Source organism: Chiroxiphia lanceolata, chromosome 2, assembly GCF_009829145.1.
Source record: "Chiroxiphia lanceolata isolate bChiLan1 chromosome 2, bChiLan1.pri, whole genome shotgun sequence".
NCBI lineage: Eukaryota > Metazoa > Chordata > Aves > Passeriformes > Pipridae > Chiroxiphia > Chiroxiphia lanceolata.
The window spans coordinates 11,093,920-11,117,184 of record NC_045638.1 but is presented as its reverse complement, the minus strand read 5'-3'; the positions used below and the strand labels follow the sequence as shown (position 1 = coordinate 11,117,184).

The 23,265-nt window shown below is 40.9% G+C and overlaps 1 protein-coding gene across 15 annotated transcripts in view; it reads right to left on the bottom strand.

Annotated features, from left to right (window-relative positions):
• Positions 1-23,265, bottom strand: part of DMD (dystrophin) — a 922,945-nt gene that overhangs the window by 54,077 nt on the left and 845,603 nt on the right. For all 15 annotated transcript variants that reach the window (XM_032679549.1, XM_032679551.1, XM_032679556.1 and 12 more), the window contains 3 exons: positions 21,235-21,296; positions 10,703-10,777; positions 3,012-3,213 (listed from right to left, as the gene is read on the bottom strand). In XM_032679549.1, coding sequence (XP_032535440.1) covers positions 3,012-3,213; positions 10,703-10,777; positions 21,235-21,296 — 339 coding nt within the window. The remainder of the gene's footprint in view (positions 1-3,011; positions 3,214-10,702; positions 10,778-21,234; positions 21,297-23,265) is intronic.

Genomic DNA, 23,265 nt, shown 5'->3' with positions numbered 1-23,265 from the left:
TTGCTGAAGACAATACAGCTTCACTTTCACTAGAAATGTGATGTAGCAGTCGCTTTTAGGAAGTCTTTGCTTATTGTCTGTCAGCCCTGCCCTGACTTGTTGAAAAGGCAACAGGGAGCCAAGCACAAAAAGCAGCCTCTGCCAACAGGGTGTAGCAACAAAGGCACTTGCAAGACATTCACGTGAATGATGAGACTTGCCTAGAAATCATGGCAGGCAGGGAAGCATGGCAAGGCAGTTATGCCATTAACACCATGGTGTGGTTTCTGAGCTCCTCCTCGAAGCGCTCAAACCTGTCCTATGCAGTGCCATGGCCTGGAACACTCACTCCAGTCAGTCCCTCCTGCTGCCTCTGGTCAGCCTCCCCCTCACACTCACTCCTGCCTTGTAACATGCCCATGCTACTACTTTTGCTTTTTAATGTGACTGGGAGAACATCCTCCTCTGAGCTGCAGGCAATGCAGTGACAAACCTTCACATCTTCTCTCAGTCATCTGGTTTAACTCAATTTATTTCCAGTTGCTGGCTTCCCCCCCCTCGACTTTTATTTCTGATGGCATTTCAAATTTGTAACATCTATTGCAAACGAAGATATATACAAAATAGGAAGCTAGTGCTTAAAACCAACATTTTTGAAGCAGAGCCTTAACAGTTTTGAAGCATCACCAATCAGACCACCCCTGGGAGTAAGATAAATCATACAGAGGCATGCCGTGGTCATGCATCAGGCTGCACCATTCCACAAAGATGCAAGTTGTCTTTTTAATCCTATGAAAGTGTTGTGGAGCCAGTGGTGCTCATTTACCCACACATCTCCTCTGCAAATCCTATAAAAGGTGCAGACAAACTGGTGAACAAAGCCAAATTTAGAATTTGCTGCCTTTTACTACAGAATCTTGCATTTGCCATCACGAATAAGCATTTGTTGTTTACCTATGCTTTCCACACTCCACTCCTCTTACTCCTCTCCCTCAAATCTTTTCCAAATTAATTATAATCTGTGCCCTGAGAAACTCCTCCTGATGAATACCAGGCTCATGCAAATTATACAAGAGAAGAATGTAGAATGATGATTTCTCTGCAAGGCATATTAAATTGAAACTTGTATGAATCATGAGTTGTTCAGTTCACTCTCCTCTCCTCCCAAGTCAAACCAATAATTTAGCATGCTACTGCAAATGAGCATGAGTGACTGATCAATTAAAACAAATTCGAAACGAGCTGGATTTGCAGAGATGTGCCCATAATTAGATCAGTCATTGACTGTGAATTTGATTAATATCTTTACAAATGACAGTTTTCAATTATAAGAAAAGTAAAGATTCAGTACATTTAATTAAATGTCTCCGGTACTGCTAAGCACTTTGGTTGATCTCTGCCCATTAAGTTTACAATGAAAACTAAACACGTGCAACCCCAAGGTCATCTCTCTTACCAGTGTAATTCAAACTTGAATTTAGGTAAAATAGCTACAAGCTTTCCTCATGCATAAAACACGTCTGTGTTTCCTTGTGTCCTGCAATGTGCAGCTCCCTAGCACACCCAGGGAACTGCCTGGAGGCAGACAATTATAATTTCTAATGTTGTACTTGCAGTACAGTGCAATGTAAAGAAAACCAGACTGGACATGGCAAATCTCAACCGGACGGTTCAGTTTAGGAGCAGCCTGTGGAATGACCTTTAGTTCCCTCTCTGCTTCTGATGTGGCTGATATAGATTAACATCCCTAGCACATCTTTTTTGTTTTTCACAAACTGAGTGTCTTCGTTTATATGTTATTTACGGCTGATGATAACTCAGGAGTGGATCTGAGTTCTGTGAAAGCTAAAGCAGATTAAAGAAATAAAACCTGGCTCTTAAATGAATATAGCCCTATTCTGCACTGGTACACCACAAGAAATATAATGTAATCTGGGTAATCCACTTCACAGAGTACTGCAGATGCTGCAGAGGATGTCACAAACTACTAGCTTATTGGAGGTGACCCTGCAGGAAAACAGTATCTGTATAAATCTGTATTTTTTTTTTTGCAAGTGATCACTGAAGATCCAGTGCTGGATAGAATAATGATATTATGCCACTTCACTTCAGTATCAATGGAAATATCAATGGAAATAAAGTAATTGTTCCATGTCCTTCCATTTCTACAAGTAAATGTTTATTCTGCCACAGTGATGAGCTGAAAGTGGCTGATAAAAACCTTAAAAATGCAAATAATAGACTCCCAATGACATTTTTTTCACTAAATTCACCAAATAAAAATATAACGGCTTATTCCAAAATTAGCTTACAAACGTGTGTTGGAATTTGCCTATGCACTATAAGCAACATCATTAACCTACTGAATAGGAAAACCCATAAATTTTGTTCAGGTACATTTAGTCTGTTGTATTTACACTTATAGGTGCAATTTTTAAAATTGAATTTTGAATTAAGTATTTCTCAAATCTCCTGACTGCTAAGGGTTGTAAGCACATTAGATTAGAGATGAGCCTCTTCTATCTTTGAACAAGAATGACAGATTGAAAAGTATAGAAAATTGACATATTTGATAAGGTTTAACACCAGAAGTACAGCCACATACAAGAATTTATATGATGATGTCCATTCTGTTGCTTCTTGATAATTCTCCTAAATTTCTTTATCTAAATAAATTAAAAAGCCACACAAAGCCATGACCTACTGAGGACATGCAGTCACAGAACTGGCCTGAACACACATATTGGTCTGAACATAGAAATCTGCTTAAAAAGTTCTGTTTTCCAGCTCTCTCACTGCTTGGCTTAATAAATCTGGGATTGTAAGCCTAAGCAAGGGTTTTATTGATTCAGCTAAATGCAGCCATTAAACCATTAGGCTTATTAGGTTTATTAAACTTTCACTTCAACTTCCCTCTTTTTCAGCTCCAAGCCATCCATGTTATAACGAGGCAGAGGAGTTCGTTGCCCCTTCCCCACTCCTGCTATTGGGAAAGCTCCCAAGCACCCCCAGTCCAGAGCACCCAGACATACGTGTCGTAGACATTCAGCAGCCAGTTGAGGCACATGTCCACACAAAGGGGAACAGTGACCAGGTTATTGTGCTCTTGTTCCAGTCGATCGTAAATGGTGGTCAGGCAGTTAATGATCTGCAGAATGTCCATTGGCTGGTCATTTTGTTTGAGGTTGTGCTGGTCCAAGGCATCACATGCAGCAGACAGACTCAGGAGATCCACTGTTAGAATTAAAAAAATAAATCACAATAAAGAGTGAAGAGAAACAGTGGTTGTATTACCCACGTCCAAAAAGTAAACAGCACACTTTACTTGGCTTACGTGCTGGGCCAGAGGACGTTTTATGTCCTCTGAAAGTCACATGCAAAACTGGTTTCAAGACTCCTGCAAATGCACTGTTTATTCAGCTATGGCCTTAAGAGACCAGAGTGTATGTTTCATTTTTAGCTGTAAAGTACCTATTAGGATCTTGGATCCTATGGAAATATTACGCATAAATTACTATGTAAGTAAAAATTATATATTTCATGCTTTATGTTCCTACAGATAGACAGGCTAATATTTGATTACTGCATTCACCAAGTGTGCTCTTGACATAGTACAGGTCATCAGCTTTACTGAGATGTGCTGTCCATTTCTTACACAAGTTCAGAGATCTTAACTGAACCAAACTCCACAAGGAATACACAAACAAAGAACAACTGAACTGTGATTAACCTTTCTGTTACTTTTTGCTGTGGTGAGAACAGGGAAAAGAAGGTTCCAGAAACATTAAATGGCCTGATTTATTATTTCTTAATTAAATTTATCAATTTTTAATTCTGAAGAGCATTTACAGTTATAAATATCTTTATGATATTACAGAGTAAGACACATTTAAATATATTAGTCAACATACAACCGAGTTTTTTTGTCACAGACATTTAAAAACTTGGTTTTCATTCCAATTTAAGTCAGCTGTGTTTTGAAATTAGGATGTCCAAGGCAAAACAGCTCTTAATCTCCGCATACTAATATCACCAGGAGCATCACACTTAGGGGGACACAAAATTATGGGATGCTGGTTTACAAAGTAAAATAGGAATAAGAACAAAGGAAATCAGAAAAATGAGAGATCTTAACACAGGTCTTCCTGCTGCCACATGAAAACCCTTTGCAACTTCTTGCAGTGAATTTCCAGAGTGGGGATATTAAAAGCCCAGATGCTGTTAATACTGCTCATACCATGAGCAGTCATAAAGTGCAGCATGATTCAATATGACCCAAGGGAGCAGCATCTGGCCCAAAATGAACTGCCCAAAATCATCTGAGAAATTCTTCACAAAACTGGAAAATAAACTGACCCAACTGCAAGACCAGTTTTTCTCTCATTGGAATAAAAATGTGCTCCTTGAGTTCCGGTAAGCAACATCTGAATGTCAAGAAACCTCCATAATGTGCAGAGGCTAAACTCAGAACACCATACAGGAATTTTTTTAGAACTTGATCCTGTTTAAGGGCACATTTGCCAAATTCACACTTGAGTATCCTATTTTACCAAGTATGAAACTGCCCCTTTGATGGCCTAGTGGGAGATGAGAAATACCTGAGCTGCCCACAGGGCTGCTTGGTTATGCTGCATGGACAGTATGCTGAGATTTCATAATTGCCAAAAGAATTTCAGGAGTATACATTTCATTGGAAATCAATAGGGACTTACTTCTGCTACTAAATCCCTTAAGCACTTTTGAAAATTTCATCCTCTGGGGCCTGACATACCTAGTGCTAGACTGAATAAGGAAAGCTCAGAATGCTATTCCTACTATTAAACCAGGAAATTTAACTTTGAATCTATGATTTTGTGCAGGGGTTTATCGGAACTTTAGCTTTTTTCACATTAGCATATAGATATTTATTAAAAGAAAGTATTTTGGAATATTATGTTTAATCTAGTAGCATACAAGGTATAGCTATTCTAAGGTCACTGTTATATCCCACAAAAGCATCAGACCCATTCCTGAGAGTCTCAGAAAGATACTTTTCTTCTAAGAATTTATTAGTTAAATTGAAAATAGAGCACAGCCCTCTCAACACCTATAACTCTGAGCTTTAGACTGAACTCTCAGTTCCTTTGAGACTACGAATCAACGGTAATTAAATGAACCCCTCAGGCATCTGACTGACAGCTTAATTATATATGCAGCTACTGCTAAACATGGGTCATTCCACTTTGTGAAAGCTTTTCCCACTAATAAGCAGCATATTCTGAAAAGCCTTTCAGCCCACTCCTCATCAACCTCCTGTCCTATCCTGAGGTTAATAATACATGATCATCTCCTAACAAGCAGAAAGTGCTTGCCACTACGCTCTGCTTTAGGGAACCTCTTTTAATGGGAAAAAGGAAGGCTCTGGCCTCGGCCACATTAAGCTCCCCCTGCATCTTTCCCACCAAGACTTAAGGAATGTGGAGGGGTCCTCTCCCAGAGGATGAAACTACGTATTTCTTTCCTAAAAGCAAATATGGAGGTCCCATGAATGACCAACTTTCAAAAGACAAGCTCCACAGTCAGATAGGTATCGAAGAGTTGAATATTTGGTGCCAGTCACTGATTCGAAAAGCCTTAACTGAAATAAACCATACCACTTAATGCTTTGCACTTTTTGTGGGTTGTCTGCCACTCTTTTACTCTTTTCTATTTAAAATCCTAAAACTGACTCCAAAATTTGTGTGAGCAGTGGCTTCTAGATTATTTTGAAGTCTAAGTCCTTTATACAAATACTTCTTTGGCCTCTAAGGCAATATAGAAAACATTAAGATGCTTGTAACTAGACACCAACCTGTGGCTAGATTGCAGGAAAAGGCTAAAAGACAACCTGGAATAAGTAACCAGTTGAAGGACAGAAGTGACAATTAACAGGCAGAAGAAAGTACACTGTGGAGGGCACAAGCTGAACTTACAGAAAACTCAACATATGGCTGGTGATAAAAAGTATTAATGGTCTTCCCAGAATACAAATCATCTCTTCTCTAACCTGTTGCTGTTGGCTGATACATTAAAAAATGTGTTTAATCTAGCCTGTACAAAATTAAAGGAAAAAAGACCCCTAACAGAAGTTCTTGGATACTTTCTTTTGCTGTATCTCCAAGAAAAGTTTGTGAATACATCTCATTTTATTGAGATCACAATGTTGTGATGTGGTTTGCACATGGAGATCAGATCTTTAAAAGTAGCAAAACAAGAAAGTCATCATGCTTTGATGTGATTATCAAAGAAAAACATACATTTAAAAAAAACCCGGTGCAATAGTTACACCTGGCACGCTCCCAATAATTTCAAAGGTTGGGATGATAAGAGTCACACACTAGATTCTTCTAAGGTAAAACAGTACACAAGTATTTATTTGTTAAGAATTGCTATTTTCTATATTATTCATTCCTCGTGTCTTAATGTTCATTGGGCTGATTTATGAACTGAAAAGAACTCAAGTCTAAGTATAGTCTTTTTAAAAAATGTTTCTATTCTTGCCACTGAGAAATAGGCTGTACCTTTATTTCTGCAGGCCTTCGACCGTGCACACATTTTTAGAGTGCTCCTCAGTAGACAAAACTGCTCTGCTTTCTATGAAGTTTGCAGAAAAGAAAATATAAAATCCTGCAATTTTATAACTGAAATGAAGAGAGTTGAAAGCTGCACCTACTGCAAGTGGGATTTTGGTTTTGTGTAGGCGTAGGAGCCCTGAAATCCAGCACTGCGCTCTAATTCTACTAGTGCCAAAATGCAGGAAAAGTATTTTGTAATGAGTTGAGGTTTGGGTTTTTTTAACTAATTAAACTTAGTTCACAAGCAACACTGAAATGATAGAATACACAAATACAATGATGGTGTCTCCAGGCAAAAATATTTGTAAGAACAAAGGCTGCTAACCAAATTCCTTAAATACTTCTCCTTAGATACAAGTATGAAGAATGTGCTAGAGTAATCAGTGTCAGTGCCACTGCATGTCTCTGAAAGCATCAATTCTCTGAAAATTTATCTAAGTGTAACCTCAAGAGATGAACTGACTGCAGTGCATAATTACAATTCCACACGGCAAAGTTGTAGCAGGTCGACTGACCCTGGCTGGATGCCAGATACCCACCAAAGCTGCTCTGTTACTCCCTTGTTCAGCTGGACAGGGGAGGGAAAATGCACTGAAAGGCTCATGGGTCGAGATAAGGACAGGGAGATATCACTCACCAGTTACCATCACAGGCAAAACAGACCTGACTTAGGGGAATTAACTGAATTCATTACCAATCAAATCAGAGTAGGATAATGAGAGATAAATCTTACATCTTAAAACACATCCCCCAACCCCTCCCTTCTTCCCAGGGTCAACTTCACTGCCAAATTCTCTACCTCCTCCCCTGCAGCGGTGCAAGGGAACAAGGAATGGGGGCTGTGTCAGTTCATCACGTTGCTTCTGCCACTGCTTCCCCCTCAGAGGGAGGATTCCTCACACTCTTCCCTTGCTCCAGTGAGGGGTCCCTCCTACAGGAGACAGTCCTCCATAAACTGCTCCAACGTGAGTCCTTCCCGCCGGCTGTAGTTCTTCACAAGACCTGCTCCAGCACAGGTCCCTCCCATTGGATGCAGTCCTTCAGGACCAGACTACCCAGTGCGGGTCACCTCCATGTGGTCACCAGTGCTGCCAGCAAACCTGCTCCAGCACGGGCTTCACAGGGGGTCACAGTCTTCTTCAGCAACCCACCTGTTCTGGCATGGGGACCTCCATGGGCTGCAGGTGGATATTTGCTCCACTGTGGAGCTCCATGGCTGGCAGGGCCATGGCCTGCCTCACCATGGTCTTCCTCACAGGATGCAGGGGAATTTCAGCTCTGGCACCTGGAGCACCTCCTCTCCCCTCTTTCTCCACTGACCTTGGCATCTGCAGGGCTGTTGCTCTCACACATCCTTACTCCACTTTCCCAGCTGCTGTTGCACAGCAGTTTTCTCCCCTTCTCAACTACAGTATCCCAGAGGCGCTACCACTATCCCTGATGGGCTTGACCTTGGCCTGCCCCAGGTCCGTCTCATAGCCAGCTGGCATTGGCTCTGTCAGACACAGGGTAAGTTTCTAGCAGCTTCTTACAGAAATCATCCCTGTAGACCCCTGCTATCAAAACCTGGCCACACAAAACCAATAGAAAAGTCAAGGTGAGTCCAGAATTATCTAATGGTGGGAACTAGATATTGAAAAACATCTGAAAGACAACACACGGCCATCTGCCACAGCCAGCATGGGTTGATGAGGGAAAGCCCTGCTTAACAAACTTAGTTTCCATTCAGAACAAGGTAACCCACCTAGCTGACCAAGCAAAAAACAGCTGATGTACTCTTTTAGGATTTCAGTAAAGCTTTCAATATGGTCTCTCAATATCCTTCTGGACAAAATGTCCAGCACACAGCTGGATAAACACATCATGTGGTGGGTGAGCAATTGGCTCACAGGTCAAGCACAGAGGGTGGCAGTGAATGGGGTGACATCAGTCTGGTGCCCTTTCACTAGCGGGGTTCTGCAGGGTTCCATTCCAGGGCCAGTGCGCCTCAACATCTTCATGAACGACTTCAACGCAGGACTTGAAGGTATACTAAACTTGTTGATGATGCTAAAAAGGGAGGAGGTACTGACTCCCTGGAAGGCAGGGAGGTCCTGCAGAGAGACTTCGACAAATTAGAGGGCTGAGTAATCAACCAACTGCATGATGTTTAAAATGGGCAAGTGCTGGATTCTGCACCCGGGATGGGGTAACCCTGGATGTACATACAGAGAGGGAAATGAGAGGCTGGAGAGCAATGTCATGGAAAGGGACCTGGGGGTTGAATATGAGTCAGCAGTACCTTGGCAGCCAGAAGGGCCAACTGTGTCCTGGGGGCATCAGGCAAAGCATCACCAGCCAGTCGATTGTCCCACTCTGCTCTGCACTGGTGCAGCCTCACCTTGACTACTGTGTGCAGTTTTGGGCAAACACAATATTAAGCTCTTAGAGAGCATCCAAAGGAGGGCAACAAAGATGATGAAGGGCCTGGAGGGGAAGTTGTATGAGCAGTGGCTGAAGACAATTGGTCTGTTCAGCCTGGAGGAGACTGAGGGGAGACCTCATCACAGTTACAACTTCCTCGTGAGGGGAGGAGGAGGGGCAGGCACTGATCTCTTCTCTTTGGTGACTAGTGACACAACCTGAGGGAATATAAAGCTGTGTCAGGGGAGATTTAGGCTGGATATTATGAAAAAGTTTTTTACCCAGAGGGTGGTTGAGCACTGGAACAGGCTCCCCAGGGAAGTGGTCACACTAGCCGGTGGTAGCACCAAGCTTGCCAGAATTCAAGAAGCATTTGAACAATGCTCTTATGGCCATGATGTGATTCTTGGGGCTGTCCTATGCAGGGCCACAAGTTGGACTTCAATGATTCTTTTGGGTCCCTTCTAGCTCAGGATATTCTATAATTCTAATACAAATAAAATGGAATGCAAAGTTTTGCACTTACAGTCATAAAAACCTGTTATGAGTTACACTTGTGCACTGCCAGCTAGTGAAACTTGCAATTCCAAAAATTTTAGTTTCTTACTTCAGTGTTGCACTAATTATGAATATTTTTCACTGCATGTCACTCCAGTTTTCCTTATACCAGGTGTCCACAGTAAGTGTGGCAGAAGTCCCGTACCATGGAAAGATATCTCTATATCTGATCATCATAATTCCTTCTTTGTCATTGCATTAATGTTGAAATCTTTAATTATGTTACAAAAGTTTGCACCTATTGTTTATTTTTTCCTCTTTTTTTTCCTGGTTTTTTATACATTCAGAAATTTAGTCTGTTCTTTAGTGGAATTCATCCATGCTTATAAGCCTAAAAGTAAACATACACAAAAATACCGAGATTTGACACAGTTCCAGAAAGCATGTGAGCACAAATCCAAACTAGAGATAAATCAACAGTTGAGACATTTGCAACTGTGTCAAGACATTTAACCCTGTAATTAAATGCCAGACAGTGAATGTTAAAATATTTTAATAATCCTCCGAATTGGACTGCCTGATAAACTGCTTGTTTTGGCAACTGACTGGCTTATCAAGAAAACTCTGAGCAAATTATTTAGCTATCAGGTTACAATAAGCTGAAAAGGAAATGTAACTCCAGTGACAAGTAGAATACCATACGGCAGTTGGGAGAATTAAAGTGTTAGAACATGCACACCACTAATGTACAGCTGATGAGAGATTTCTCAACACAAACGAAAGCTGGGGAAAAATGAAGCTAAATGTTTATTGTGATGATCTCATTTAAAGGCAATAACCCCTCAGGGCTCAAGATTCAACTTAACAAACCATTAGCAACTCCAGCTCTAGAGCAATTATTTCATCCAGGCTCTCACTGTTCACAATACACTACAACTGTGCTCCTTTCCACTGTAGAGCTGTGGCTGACACAGGACATGGCTTCACTACTGAGCACAGTGAAAATACTTGGTTAAAGAGTGTAAAGGCAAGAAACATGTAGGGGATGTTAAGTTTTCTTTCTGATCCGCTGCTCTGTCTTACAAGGGACCGATCTGCATATCCCCAGCACTTTGGGCAGAGCAGGGGTATGTGTGGGAGCACTTTTCTGCTTCTGAAAGCTGTGAACAAACTCGTGCACGGGTCATGAAGCCTTCCTGGCAGCGGGTGAGACACAGACAGATACTTACAGCAGAGGGCTTTCTGCAGCCTGCGGAGTTTCATGGCAGTCCTGTACGCCGAGAACCTGACGTTGTTCAGGTCAGCTGTAGGGGGGCAATATCAAAATAATAGATCAGATTTACACTTTACAAATAATCAGACTCACAGAGACGTTGCTAAGTTGAACTACAAGATTATACTTATTGGTTAAAAGAACAGAGGAAAAAAGTACGTTAGAAACTCTACTGGGCTAAAGCCCTCAAATCTTGACAATCAACCATCCAAAAAGAAAATACTAAATCCTGAAGTGTTACTTCCTTTCGTTCAAAGGCACTGAACTTAAGAGCACTTGAAAGCACAACATCAGAGACAGCAGCCCTGTGTCTGAAAATGCCACAGAGCCTTTCACACCAAAAGCACTGTGAGGGAGATAAGACCCTGAAACTCCTCCTTGTCTGCCCAATGCACCAGCCAGAATGAGTGCAGGCAGCCCCAAGAGAAGAGCTCTGCCTCAGAAAAAACAGGTGACTCTCAGCTACTGCTAAAAAAACCCCCACAAAACCTTAAAAAAATTCCAATTGAACTTTTGTGCTTTCTGCCCAAGCAGGCCCCAGCCATGTCCTGAGATGCAGAGCCTTCCTGGAGGGAAGTCAGCTCACCCAGGCAGGTGAGTTCCCAGTTCCCACCTGCAAAACGGCAGGGAGCTGGTGGGCTGGGGCAGCATCCCAGGGAATGGCACCCCACTAGGAATGCACTGACTCACATGACTTTTGCTAGAGCTGTCCTCATACAAGCGCAAGTCCCCGCTGTGAACAGTTTAACCATGACATGCAAAATCTCCTAGTTCACTGTGGGGACAAAGACACACCAAACCAGAGCAGAGAAGCTGTTTTCCAAGGGGCACTGCCTGTGGCTGCACCGGGAACCAAGGAGTGGGTAGGGGACACGCTCATGTGCTACAGCACAGCCAAACCCACTGCTGGAAAACCAGCTGGCTGCTGGCATGCTCCTGGTCCTGTCACCTACCCAACTAATTCCTAGGCACAGACACTCCTGTGCAGCCTAGGGATCATTCCCAAGGGATTGCTTGGCATCTTGTAATTTAAGGGTTTTCTAGCACAGAAATGCACTCACTGCTCGTGTCAGACAGTTTCAGCACCTGATAACACTGCTGAGCACATTTAATTTACTGATGAAACCCATGGAGCCTAAGGAATTAATGACGGGAAAGTGTTTAGAAAATGTTAACTACTATGTAAATATAAAAAGAATATTAGGAAAAAAACACAGTGGCTCAAAATAAAGGTCTGTTTAGCTCAATAAATTGCTGCTAAGCCTGGCAGACTCTTAGAGAAAGAATATGATGAAAATCAGGGAAACACAAAAAAGTTCCTTGCTGGCATATGAGCTGAGGTGCTATAAAGCTGTTTGAAATGTGGTAGCTTGGGTGTAACTATCTCAATATCATTTATAATGCTGTACAGGTAAAGGTAGCAGAGGGAATATAGTCTCAATTACATTAATTTTAATTAAGCTGTTCTGAATGAACAATATGAGGTATGATAATTCAGTAGTTCTGTATACCTTAATAAAAGCTGTAGAACATTTCTGAAACATGTCTTAGAGCAGAAAAGAAAGTTTCAGCTTTGTATATAATTTCTTTTTCTTTGCACAGCTTCATACACTTTTTTAATGGGCAGTTCTCCTGCGTATTGCTCCTGCCAGCTCGCTCTCTCTCTCACAGTCATCCTAACAGGTCCTTTATGTGGTGTAGAATACAATGAGCAGTTTAAATAAAGCCAATTAATTTGTTTAAAGAGAAATTAATAAAGCAGTCTCTCACAAATGCACCATGATTTCAGTTACATTTTGTACCCTCGCTGTAAATCTGCACTTGTATTCTGGAAAAGAATATTATGGCTAGCATTTGACAAAAATGAAGAAGCTTTCCCTAAATTTTCCCTGAGTATTCTGAAAAATACTTATATATTTATTATTTACATTTTCAGAAATGTGAGTAAATAGATATGCATATTTCAGGCCTCGATCAGGGCAGAAAGCACAATCCATGAAGACATTTAATCCTGGAAGTGCTACAGTTTACATCTATTTTCCTGTATATGTAATACACACTGAATTTATTATCAACCTTAACGACACAGCTGCCAAGAAGCATCTGCTCTAAATGACAAAGCAGCAATGTCAGGAGCTCGTTTGGGAGCCCTCATCGCAGGTTTTGGGAAAGTAGCAGCAATGCTGATCTTTCGGCTCTGCATGTCAAGGCCGAGCGCAGCCGTCACACACCTCCACTCCCACCTTCGCTGCTTAACCAGGATCAGCCGGTGCCCAGTTACTGCCCCGTGCCCAGTTACTGTCCCTGTGCCAACTGCTCACCTCTGTCTTCCTTATGCCACCGCCCCCATGCTCCTGAGGGACAGCTCTCTTACCAAGTGGCGACAGTCACTTAAGGTCATTGGATCTTAATGATTTCACTCTTCCCCTCCTTATACCTACAAAACTGCCAGTGGTATCTTTCCTCCCCTGGAGCTACTGGTGGAACAAATGTGCTGCTCTGTGTAGCAATGAAGGGAGCCCAAGTCCTTCCTAATTGGGTTCAAAACACTTCCCTTGCTGATGTGGCCCCACTTAAATGAATCACAGAACATAAGACTTAGGGAATGAGACCTGGACACTGGGCTGGGGAGTACTGGATGTAATGTCACCCCTAACAGGGAAGGAGGGGACCTCGAGTGAAGCAGCACAAGGCACTGCCTGGTCTGTCACATGCCAGCTGCTCCTGCTGGGAACAGGCAGAGGAGGGAGTAAGGAGGCTCAAGCAGCAGTAAAAGGCCCACGGAAATACCAGTAGTTCCTCCTTCTGTGTGTTCTTGTTTTTTTTTCCTTCCTGGGTCCTAAGGGAAAAAAAATTATGCTATCTCCACTCCCAAACAGCCCACTAAAAGAGTAAGAACCGACTAAGCCTTGATTCCAAAGCTTTTATCATCTTGGAGCAGGCTGGGGAGCTCAGTGTACCGCACAAGTTTTCCTCCCGCCCTTTCCTCCCACTCCTAGAAAGTATGCACCACCTCGTCATCCAAACGGGGTGGTCAGAGGGCTGAAAAGCCCCTGGTGTATTGGGAAACTTTTTCAATTTGTTTAACAATACTCCCTCTCCTCATTGCTCAGAAGGTAACTTTCAAGCTTTGAATAAAAAAATGTAAATGCTCAAGAGCATAATCTGTTTATGGTCTGAAACAACAATGCAATGGAAGAGGTCACCTGGCCCCTGGAAAGGAACAGTCAGAGGAAAGGATCGTGAGAGAGTATTTGGTGACATATTTACAAGCCTCAGCAAAGAGAAATCACGATTTTCCCATCACTTGGCCATGAATGACCTCTCTCTTCAAGTGAAAATATAGCTTTCTATATATAATAATATGATAACACTGAACAAGAACTATCACATTTATTCCATATGCAGCTTTAATGAAGGGGACTTCAGACTGCAGATAGGAATAACACAAATCAGAAATAATACAGAACCATAGAATCAGCTGGGTTGGAAAGGACCTCTGAGATCATCAAGTCCAACCCTTGATCCACTACTGCCGTGGTTACCAGACCATGGCACTAAGTGCCACATCCAGTCTCATTATGGGAAGATGATCAGATAGTTCAATTCTAACCTTTTTTGCATAATTCTGCACATTGAGAAATTTCAAAACATAAGGGCTATGTTCTATTTCTACAGTATTCTAGAAATACCTGCAATTTCACATAGCAGATCCTTTTGCTGGTGGATAATCAGGTAAAAAGCCCACTCATTTGAGAAGTGGTTAGTGATTCAAATCATCTGCTGGAATATCCCACTGATTACTGACACAATATCAACAAATAAGATCTTTAGTTTTGGTTTTTTTTAAATCCTCCCATGCTACATTCCAGATTTTACACTGAGATATGAGTACTATTTTAAGAGGAAAAGCAGATTCTCATATTCTTGTCTTACTGCATAAAATAAATAAAAGCAATAAAAAATTAAAGAACAGTAAAATTTTAAAAATAACATATTTAACAAGAGGTTTGGTGTCCAGCATGAGGGGACATTTGTTTTTATTCTTAAGGAGTCACATCTATAGCTCAGACAACAGGTTTTAAGTACGGTGTTATAACTTAACTGCTTTCCAGGGTAGCTCTTAAACAGACTAACCTCCCTACACCTGCTATAACTGCTGAGAGTGCTGAGTGACTGGGATGTTCCATTTGATAATGTACTGTCCTCTACAACAGAGTAATCTCCCTGAGTGTTTAAAAACTCTGGGGTGGACCAGACTACCTCCCGTCAAAGGCTGTTCACGTAATTTGTATCTCTCTGTAAAGTAATCTGAAAGCATCTCAGAAAGTTCTTTCTTACTTTAAAGAGGATTCCTTGTTTATATTATTGTGAATATTATTATAATTGCTTTTTCAATTAATGAGGACAAAGTACAGACATTTCACTTGATTTTATGGACAGCAATATTCTCACTGTCTGGACACCATCTAACTAAAATGAGCAGCTTACATGCTTCAGGTGATAAGAGTAAAATTTGGCAAGTTAACAACTAAATTCTTCCAAAGAAATCAGATGTCATCGGATCAAATCCTCATCTTCATTTGATAAGGTTTACAGAGTTCTGAGGGCTTTATTACTCTCAGTTGCAAGGAAAGAAAATGTGAAGCTAGAGTGATATACCTTGAAACCTGAAAGTCTTCCTCAACCATAGCTTGTGACATGCTTATCATAGACTGCTCATAAATACACTGCCTGCAGTGAAAAGCCTATTTTGGGAATTACATGTCACTGTTGTCTTTGACAATGGAGGTTAAAAACTGTTTACTGGACAGTCCTGAACAGACCATAATTCCACTACCAGCCACTAAGCTTTCACGTTTCATCAGATATTAATGGGACTCTTGACTTTTCAAGAAGCTTCATCTCACATTGTTTCAATAGCTGAAATTCCCTGACAGGCAGATAAGAATGCTGGGTTTCTTTCTGCTGCCCAAAACCTGTACCTAAATCTTTTAATGATGCCCTACAGTGACATATATTGCCTCTTTAGGAATTGTAATTTTAAAATGCAAATGAGACAAATGCACAAAGGAAGGAAATTAATCAAGTAACACTGTTTAATATCAGTTGAGTCTCGGCCACTGACTTTTATTATAACAATAATTAATGCTATCATCTCCACTGCTTTGACAATAAATAACAGCACTGTTATTATACGTACAACTTAACCACTCTGCATGAAGCAACACAGCATGTTGTACTAGACCTGTCCCACTGAGTGAAAAAGCCAATAGTGTCTCTGAAAATTAGCAAGTGGGAGGTACCCAGGACACCACAACGTTTCTGATTGCATCTAGGCTCAGTGGCTGAACACCTCAGCATGTGCCAGCATCCCTGTAACCAGACCAACTGACATGTAATGTCTATTCTTCAGCCAGCAAACCCAAATTTGTAAGAAAGGATATGATGTACACCTGGGTTACACCTCATTATGGGGTTGGGATGTGAGTGGAGTTTGCAGTCGGAAACCCTTCATACATGCTACAGGAGAAGCAGTCATACTGGAAAATCCTAAAATAAATAAATTACAAGCAACTTTAAAAAATATTAATAAAAGGTGTCCATTTGCAAACAAAGACTGCAGTTATCTTAAGCAAAATGTCCCCACACCAGTCACCAATTCCATAACAGGACATTACTTCACTCTCTCTAGAATACCCTCCTTCACTGCTAATACATCTATGCTTTCGTTTTCAAGGGATGCAAGCTTAACTTCTACCACTTAAGTTCTACTTCTCTGCCATACATTTATTGTCTGTTACATGATGCTGCATAAGATGCAATCACACAGTTAGAAAGACGACCTGCTCTAGGTCTGATTACTCTCTAAGGCTGACAGAATCCAACCAATCCTATTTTCTGAAATGAGCTTGAAAAGGACACTAGTGAATAAGCAACCTTTAAAGAAAGGCCATATGTACCACCTCACTGGATTTCAGTGGAAATCAGACGATTGATGTATGCAACAGGCATGGGTCTTACTAGTACAAACACAGAAAACAATCAGTTGAATTTGAACAAAACCTCATAATAAAGATATGATTTAGAAGTTTATAATAAAAACTGTAATGACAGCAAGGAGCAGTTAAGCCTCTTCAGGCAGCATTTCAGAAGGACAAATAAAATAGACAAACCAGAAAGGATGACGTTTATCCACCTTGGTCACTGGCAGTCAGATGCTCACATTGCTGCACAAGAGTAGCCAGCCACAAGACCAACACAGCAGCTGCTGCCAGAAGCCCAGAGGAGGCTCAGAGGTACCTTCCAGCATTCTCCCACGTTGTGTTAAGCAACTCTGACATTTCTTTCACATAATCCACAGAGAACTGCCCCCCCAGCCCTCCAAATTAAATGGAGAGCTGTCACCAGTGCACTGCGGCCTGCAAGGGTGAGGGTGGTTTTCACCCTCATGTCTTGCCTTGGTGAATTAGGATTGATAAGCAGATGCACACGGCAGCATTTCTGACTGCACCCTGCCACTGCAATTACTGTTCAGGGTGACACTAGTGCACCTTGAGGAGACTTGTACTGACATGACATGGAAGGTTGGAGGAGGGGGACACTGACAGTATGGCACAGCAGACCAAGTCCTCCTGGGCCATCGCAGCAAAGGTTAGTCACCTTCAGCTTAAAGGCAAAATACTACTATTCTGAGCTCAGCTGCCTGACGTTAAACGCTCACTCTCAGAAGATAATCTGAAAAAAATTAAGCAACTCCAGAACACTTTAATTCCTGCTCTTCCCATGTCTCCCCTCATGCTAAGGTCCTTGCCCTCCAAGATAGTGAAATAACACAAATTATCTTTTCAGTGATGCCCTGCAGTCATCAAGAGCATGAGAAAATTTGTAAGGGGATTGTAAAAGAACGGTGTAAAAACAGCAGATCTGCTGCAGAGGAACTACTTTTGGAAAGAAAAGCAGCTGGAGCAGTTCTCGGTACTTGGAAGATTTTCAGAGGGAAGTTAGAAGAAAATGGGAGTGGCTCATAATGGTGTAAATACAAACCAGGGGATGTCTGTCAGCCTCTGAACCTTTGAGACTCAACAATTTTTATTACCTTTCCTATCTCAGCATTTATTATTTCTCTGTTTTTGTAATTCATATGATTCCTTCTTATTTAATCTATACCAACATCTACTACCTGTTGCCACTTTGACTAGACATTAAACAACAATTAAGTAATTCAATATAGACTTTTTTTATGTAACTTTAAGTAGCCATAACTTTAAATGAAGAGTGAAAATTGTCCAACTTGAGTGAGGAGTAGATGCTTCATTAAAACTGATAAATGCTACGTTGTTTTAAATAATAAAGAACAGTCAAGAACAAGCATTTTAGTATCTTAAAAGGAAAAGCTTCTGTTAAAAAGAACAGCCAGTTGGAAATTTTTGATACACATATTAAATTTTAAATGAAGTATTTCACAGTTATTATGGGTATCTTTATAACCAGCCATGTTTCAGCGAAGGAACTCAAAGAGAATTTGAGAATACTTCCTTCATGGGTAGATTATTTTACAGTTTCTTCCTCTGCGTTCTTCCTGCAGTCTCTGATGCAGTTCTACTGAAGACAGGATACAGGACTTCCTCAATCAACCATCTGATCAGCCAAAAGTGTACACAGCACATTCCTACCTTCTTTTATTAGTACCAAATAACGCTCCCAAGTAATTTAGCTTCATTTTTATAAGCACCCAAATCACTAATGACACTAAAGTATGACACTTAAAATTCATCTATTTTAGCAAAATCTAAAGCAGCAATTTGTAGGTGTGTGAATTGGATATGTGAAGATTAAAACTAGTATTACTCCTCTTTGTTAGAGAAGTGTCTCTTGCATCTCAAAGACATAGGTAGATAAGAAACTTTACCTTGTGCCAGGATGCACCTTCCTCATTCACTAAAAAAAAATTAAGCTTTTAGTAATTTGTAAGAATTTAAATTAGACATAAGCATCCCCTAGCAAATTAGAAAATACTGGCATGTATAGAGAGCTACCTCACATAGCACAATTATTCCCTACAGGCTAAGTGTAGGAGTTGGAAAATGGAAATGAAAACTCTTGACAGCATTGATGTACTTGGTCTCACTTTTTTACATTTACCGAGATTGCAGAATTCACGTTTTCTACCAGATTTTTAAAAATGCATACATACTAAGCTCTTTACTAGCTTGTTCATATGAATGAAAAGCAAAATTTGGATCCTAATGTGGGGTAAAATAATAGGATATAATGAGTATGCAATACAAAATCGACTTTAATAACATCTTCTCAGATAATATATTACTGAACAGTCTGAAAAGACTTCAAACATCCCATTATTACCGTTTTGACCTGAGGCAAAGTAAAGCACTGAAAATACATCAAGGGTTCTGTTCAAGGACTAAACGGGTTATACTTGTATTATGCAGTTTGTGTGAGAGTTAGGCAACGATGACTACATCAAGTTCAAAAATAAAATAAAATAAATCAGTAGGTTACTCAGTAGCACTTTCATCAAAGCTTCACCTGTGTGGCACTGCACAAAGAATCACCTTGTCTAATCTGTTTTGTACACAGTTACGGACACCTCAGTTTACTCAGAAAAATACACAGTATTCACCCTTTCCTAAAATCAGCGTTGCTTCCATATTAATGAGTATTTGGTCTCAGCTCCAAAAGAAATAAAACTAGTCAGATAGAGGACTATTTTTTGGACATCCCTTGCTCCTGAAAAGGAAAATAGCAGGAGGAAAAAAAAGCTCACAAGTAAGTAAGAAAAAGAAACAAAATCTGCCTGAACACGTTCCTTCTTTATGAAGTAAGAAATAAGGCTATCTTAAACTCCTGACATTTGGGTGGTACTTACAGTAATAAAACTCAGTTAAAGTAAATGCAAACTGACTTCAGCAGTCACACATCTTCTGAACTGCTGACCTGAATCCATCAGGACACTTTTCTCCCTTATTACCTTTTCACTTCCTGATATTCAAGAGTACTCTAGCTGAACCAGGGAACTAACACAAGAAAAGCAGTTGCAACAGGACTTTGGGTCTGAACAACAACAGTATCAGAAATATCACACAATGCCTGGATCAAAGGCGGCTGCAGAGTCAGAGCGCAGTTCAATTAACAAGCAACTGTTTGAAGACCTACCTGTATTAAAGGGATGTCTGCAGGTACAATTACTGTTTGTCCTGAAACTTTTAAACCACTCACTTTAAGAGCAGAAATATAAAGGAGACAAACAGGGCAATACATTATAATTAAATGGCAAGTCAATACTTGTCTTCTTTTGCGTTTGGTTGGCCTGATCTTATACATCGTATATCCCCTTTTGGCATACTGAGCTGTATTCTGGTTAATTTTTAAACAAACTGCTGCCACACTGCTAATGCTATAAGGAAAAAAATCGTCACACTGTCTTGTTTCATTTTATCATATCAGTTTTCTAAAGTATTTTTAGTATGCCTTTAACTGCAGAGCACCATAGAGATACCTGAGTTAGCTTGAAATAGATTATACCGGCATAATTAGACTGTTTTCAGCAGCTAAACTAGAGTTTAGCAGGTGATAATTTAAGCTATTTTTCACCATGGTAAATAAGCCTGCACTGAATGCTAGATTTGACTGTCCCAGTGCTCACACTGGCTTGCTCAAAGCTGGTTTATATACGTGTGCTGTACAGACGTAACCTTCTTCATGAATGCAGCATATTCACTGATATTCCTTTCACTGAAATAGCTTAATTTTTATTACATCCTCCATTATTTATTAACAGAATCATTAAAAGCGAAGAGTTAGCTATTAAACGGTCTGCCAAGCAGCCTACACTAGAGCATAGATTAACCCATTTTATCTTATAGATGTGCTTCTGTTAATAAAATCCAAAGCTGCTAAAATATGGAAAAAAACCCCTCCACCAGAGAGGCACATCTGAAGTCATAATAAGCATGCAATTTGGGTATTCAAAATGACATCATGACAGCTGCTATGCCTTCTAAGTATTGAAAGTGCTTTAAAAATAAAGCAGTGGTAACACAGTTTGGCAAATTGCTTCAATTGGCTTCCCACCATCCAAAAGTCAACATTAACAGCAGCTTGGTTTGATTTTTTTCATCTGCCTTTTGTAAAGCAGATTAGACAGTGAAAAGATTCAGGATTTTTTTTTTTTTTAATTTCTGTCCTAGTCTTTCAGTAAGAGTTTGCAACAATACACCCAAATTACTTTGTAAACCCAGCGCACGGTCCTAACGTGCTAATTGAAATACAATTTTTTTCTACTGCATGTCTGAAATGTGTTACTATGCCTCACATATTCCCCTTGCAGAAAATTTTAACCTTGACAAAAGCACTGTCTTTCTCTGTCAGTTAATTTCAGTTTATTTCCTCTGGAAAAAATCTTTGTCTTAACAACTCATCCAACTGAGAAAAAACCCCACCGAACATCTGGTAGAGATCTCTTACCTAATGACTGGTAAAGCTCAGTCATCTTGGGATGATCCCAGCAGGTCGTTTGCGTCTCATGGCTACAATACAAAACATGAAAGTTAATAAAGTAAAATTTTTCTCTCCATCTCACAGCAAGTGATGCAGGTTGCACATCAGAGCCCTACCCACATCCTGGGCTGCTCCAGCAGGGATTCTCAGCAGCAGCAGGCATGTCTTCTTTCAACATGAGGCACTAACTTGGAGCACTTTATTTAGGCAAGGGCTCATGAAACAAAATTAAAAGTAGTGCTAATATTAAAAAAACAGCAAGTATTCAGATATGTCAATGTTTTGAGGAATTTGTAAGCACAGTGATCAGTTCTAAAGAACTCTTTGTTTTGTACAGGTCATTCTCCGGTTGCTCCAAACTAGAGGACAGACATTTGAAAGGGCTTCATTCTTAAAGCATTTATGGGAACTATGACCAGATACTGAGATCCATGGCATTTTTGATCTGCTTTCCCCTACACACTCTCTCCCACGTGGAAGGTAAGAGTTATCCAAAGCAGCAAAACTCCAATCTTTCCCTTCAGTCCAGACACCTGCACTAAAACCCCCGTGCAACAGCCTACTGATCCACCACCAGCTCACACCACTGCTCAGGCCAATGCCTCGCACCCTGTATTGACAGTCTCTCTTGGCAAAGACTCTTGGCTGCTCCTCTTTTTCCCTGGGACTCCCAGGCCCTTTCCCTTGTCCTGGAGGTCCCTGTGCAGTGTCAGGCGGCAGAGCTGTTGGGAAGCCAGGGGAAAGCTAAAGCGGGTTATGAAACGCTGCAGTATGACTAGAATGTAAATTGGACAGTCTCTGCATTGAGGGGAGCAGCCTCCAGCTCTGCAACACAACACGTTGCCGAAAGACAGGCAGCGTGAGAAAGCCAACAGAATGAAGTGTTAGCGGGTGTAGTAGCAACTCATGTCTCCTAAGGTTATACTTTTTATGAATTTGTTTTTTAATGACAGTACAGCTAACATGATTATGTTTCTATTAACGTAGAAGTCTTGCTTATCCATCCTGTAGCCAACAAGTCCTGTTCATACAGAATTCAGCAACATTAAAAGATAACCACGAGTGTCCATAACAAAAAAAAAATCTGGAATACGTATGTAGCATACAGTTGCTAGCAAAAACATTGGTCATTTCTGTACTTAAAAGCAGACATCAGGATTTCAACATGCACACATCATTTGGGAGAAAATACGCAGGAGAGCAGGACCTGACCCACAGAGCTGTGGAGCTCCTGGAGCACATACCTCCCAGCTCCAAAAGATTAAACCACCACCCAGCAGCACCCGTACGCCCAGCTGTGCCCTGGAACACTGATGAGATCGTTTTAGAGAACAAACGTTCCTCGAGTTCTCATTTTGAGGCACTGATGTTCCCAAGTGCACATTTATCCTTTACAGGCTAAGAAGAAGTACAATTTCCAATGAATCACTTCAACACCACCCCTACTCACGGAAAATAGAAAATCGTGACATGTTTTCTTAGTGTGATTTAATTTTGGCCTTAAAAGACAGGCTATTTATTTGATCCATGCGAATACTTTACTGCCCCAGTAACCTCTATATGTTCAGCAGCTTACTACATATATTTCCAGATTTTCCTCTGTAACTGCACGGGAGAATGAAAGGGATCACAAGCACTAAGAAGAAGGAAAAAAACACTGCCATAGTGCTGCCCTACTTGAGCACAGGCTTTTAAACAAGCCCTCTCTCATCAACCTCACCATTCCCACCCCTTCCCAATTCCTGCAGTGGCTGAAGGCAGTGAAAGAGGGAGGAGGACACCAGAAGAGCAAAAGCAGTCTTGTTCTTTGCTTGGTTAAAAATGAGTGCTGCAAAGGGAGGTGGCTGCAATTGCATTCAGAAATCTCAGCCTGGTCTAGGTTTGAGGTTGTTTTTTTTTTAATTCCCAGAAACTGGGTAGCTTCAAATGAAAACCTATGGATCTGAGCCCCCTGCACCCAAGCCCCTGCATTTCCCATCTTGCTTGGGTACGGGTAGG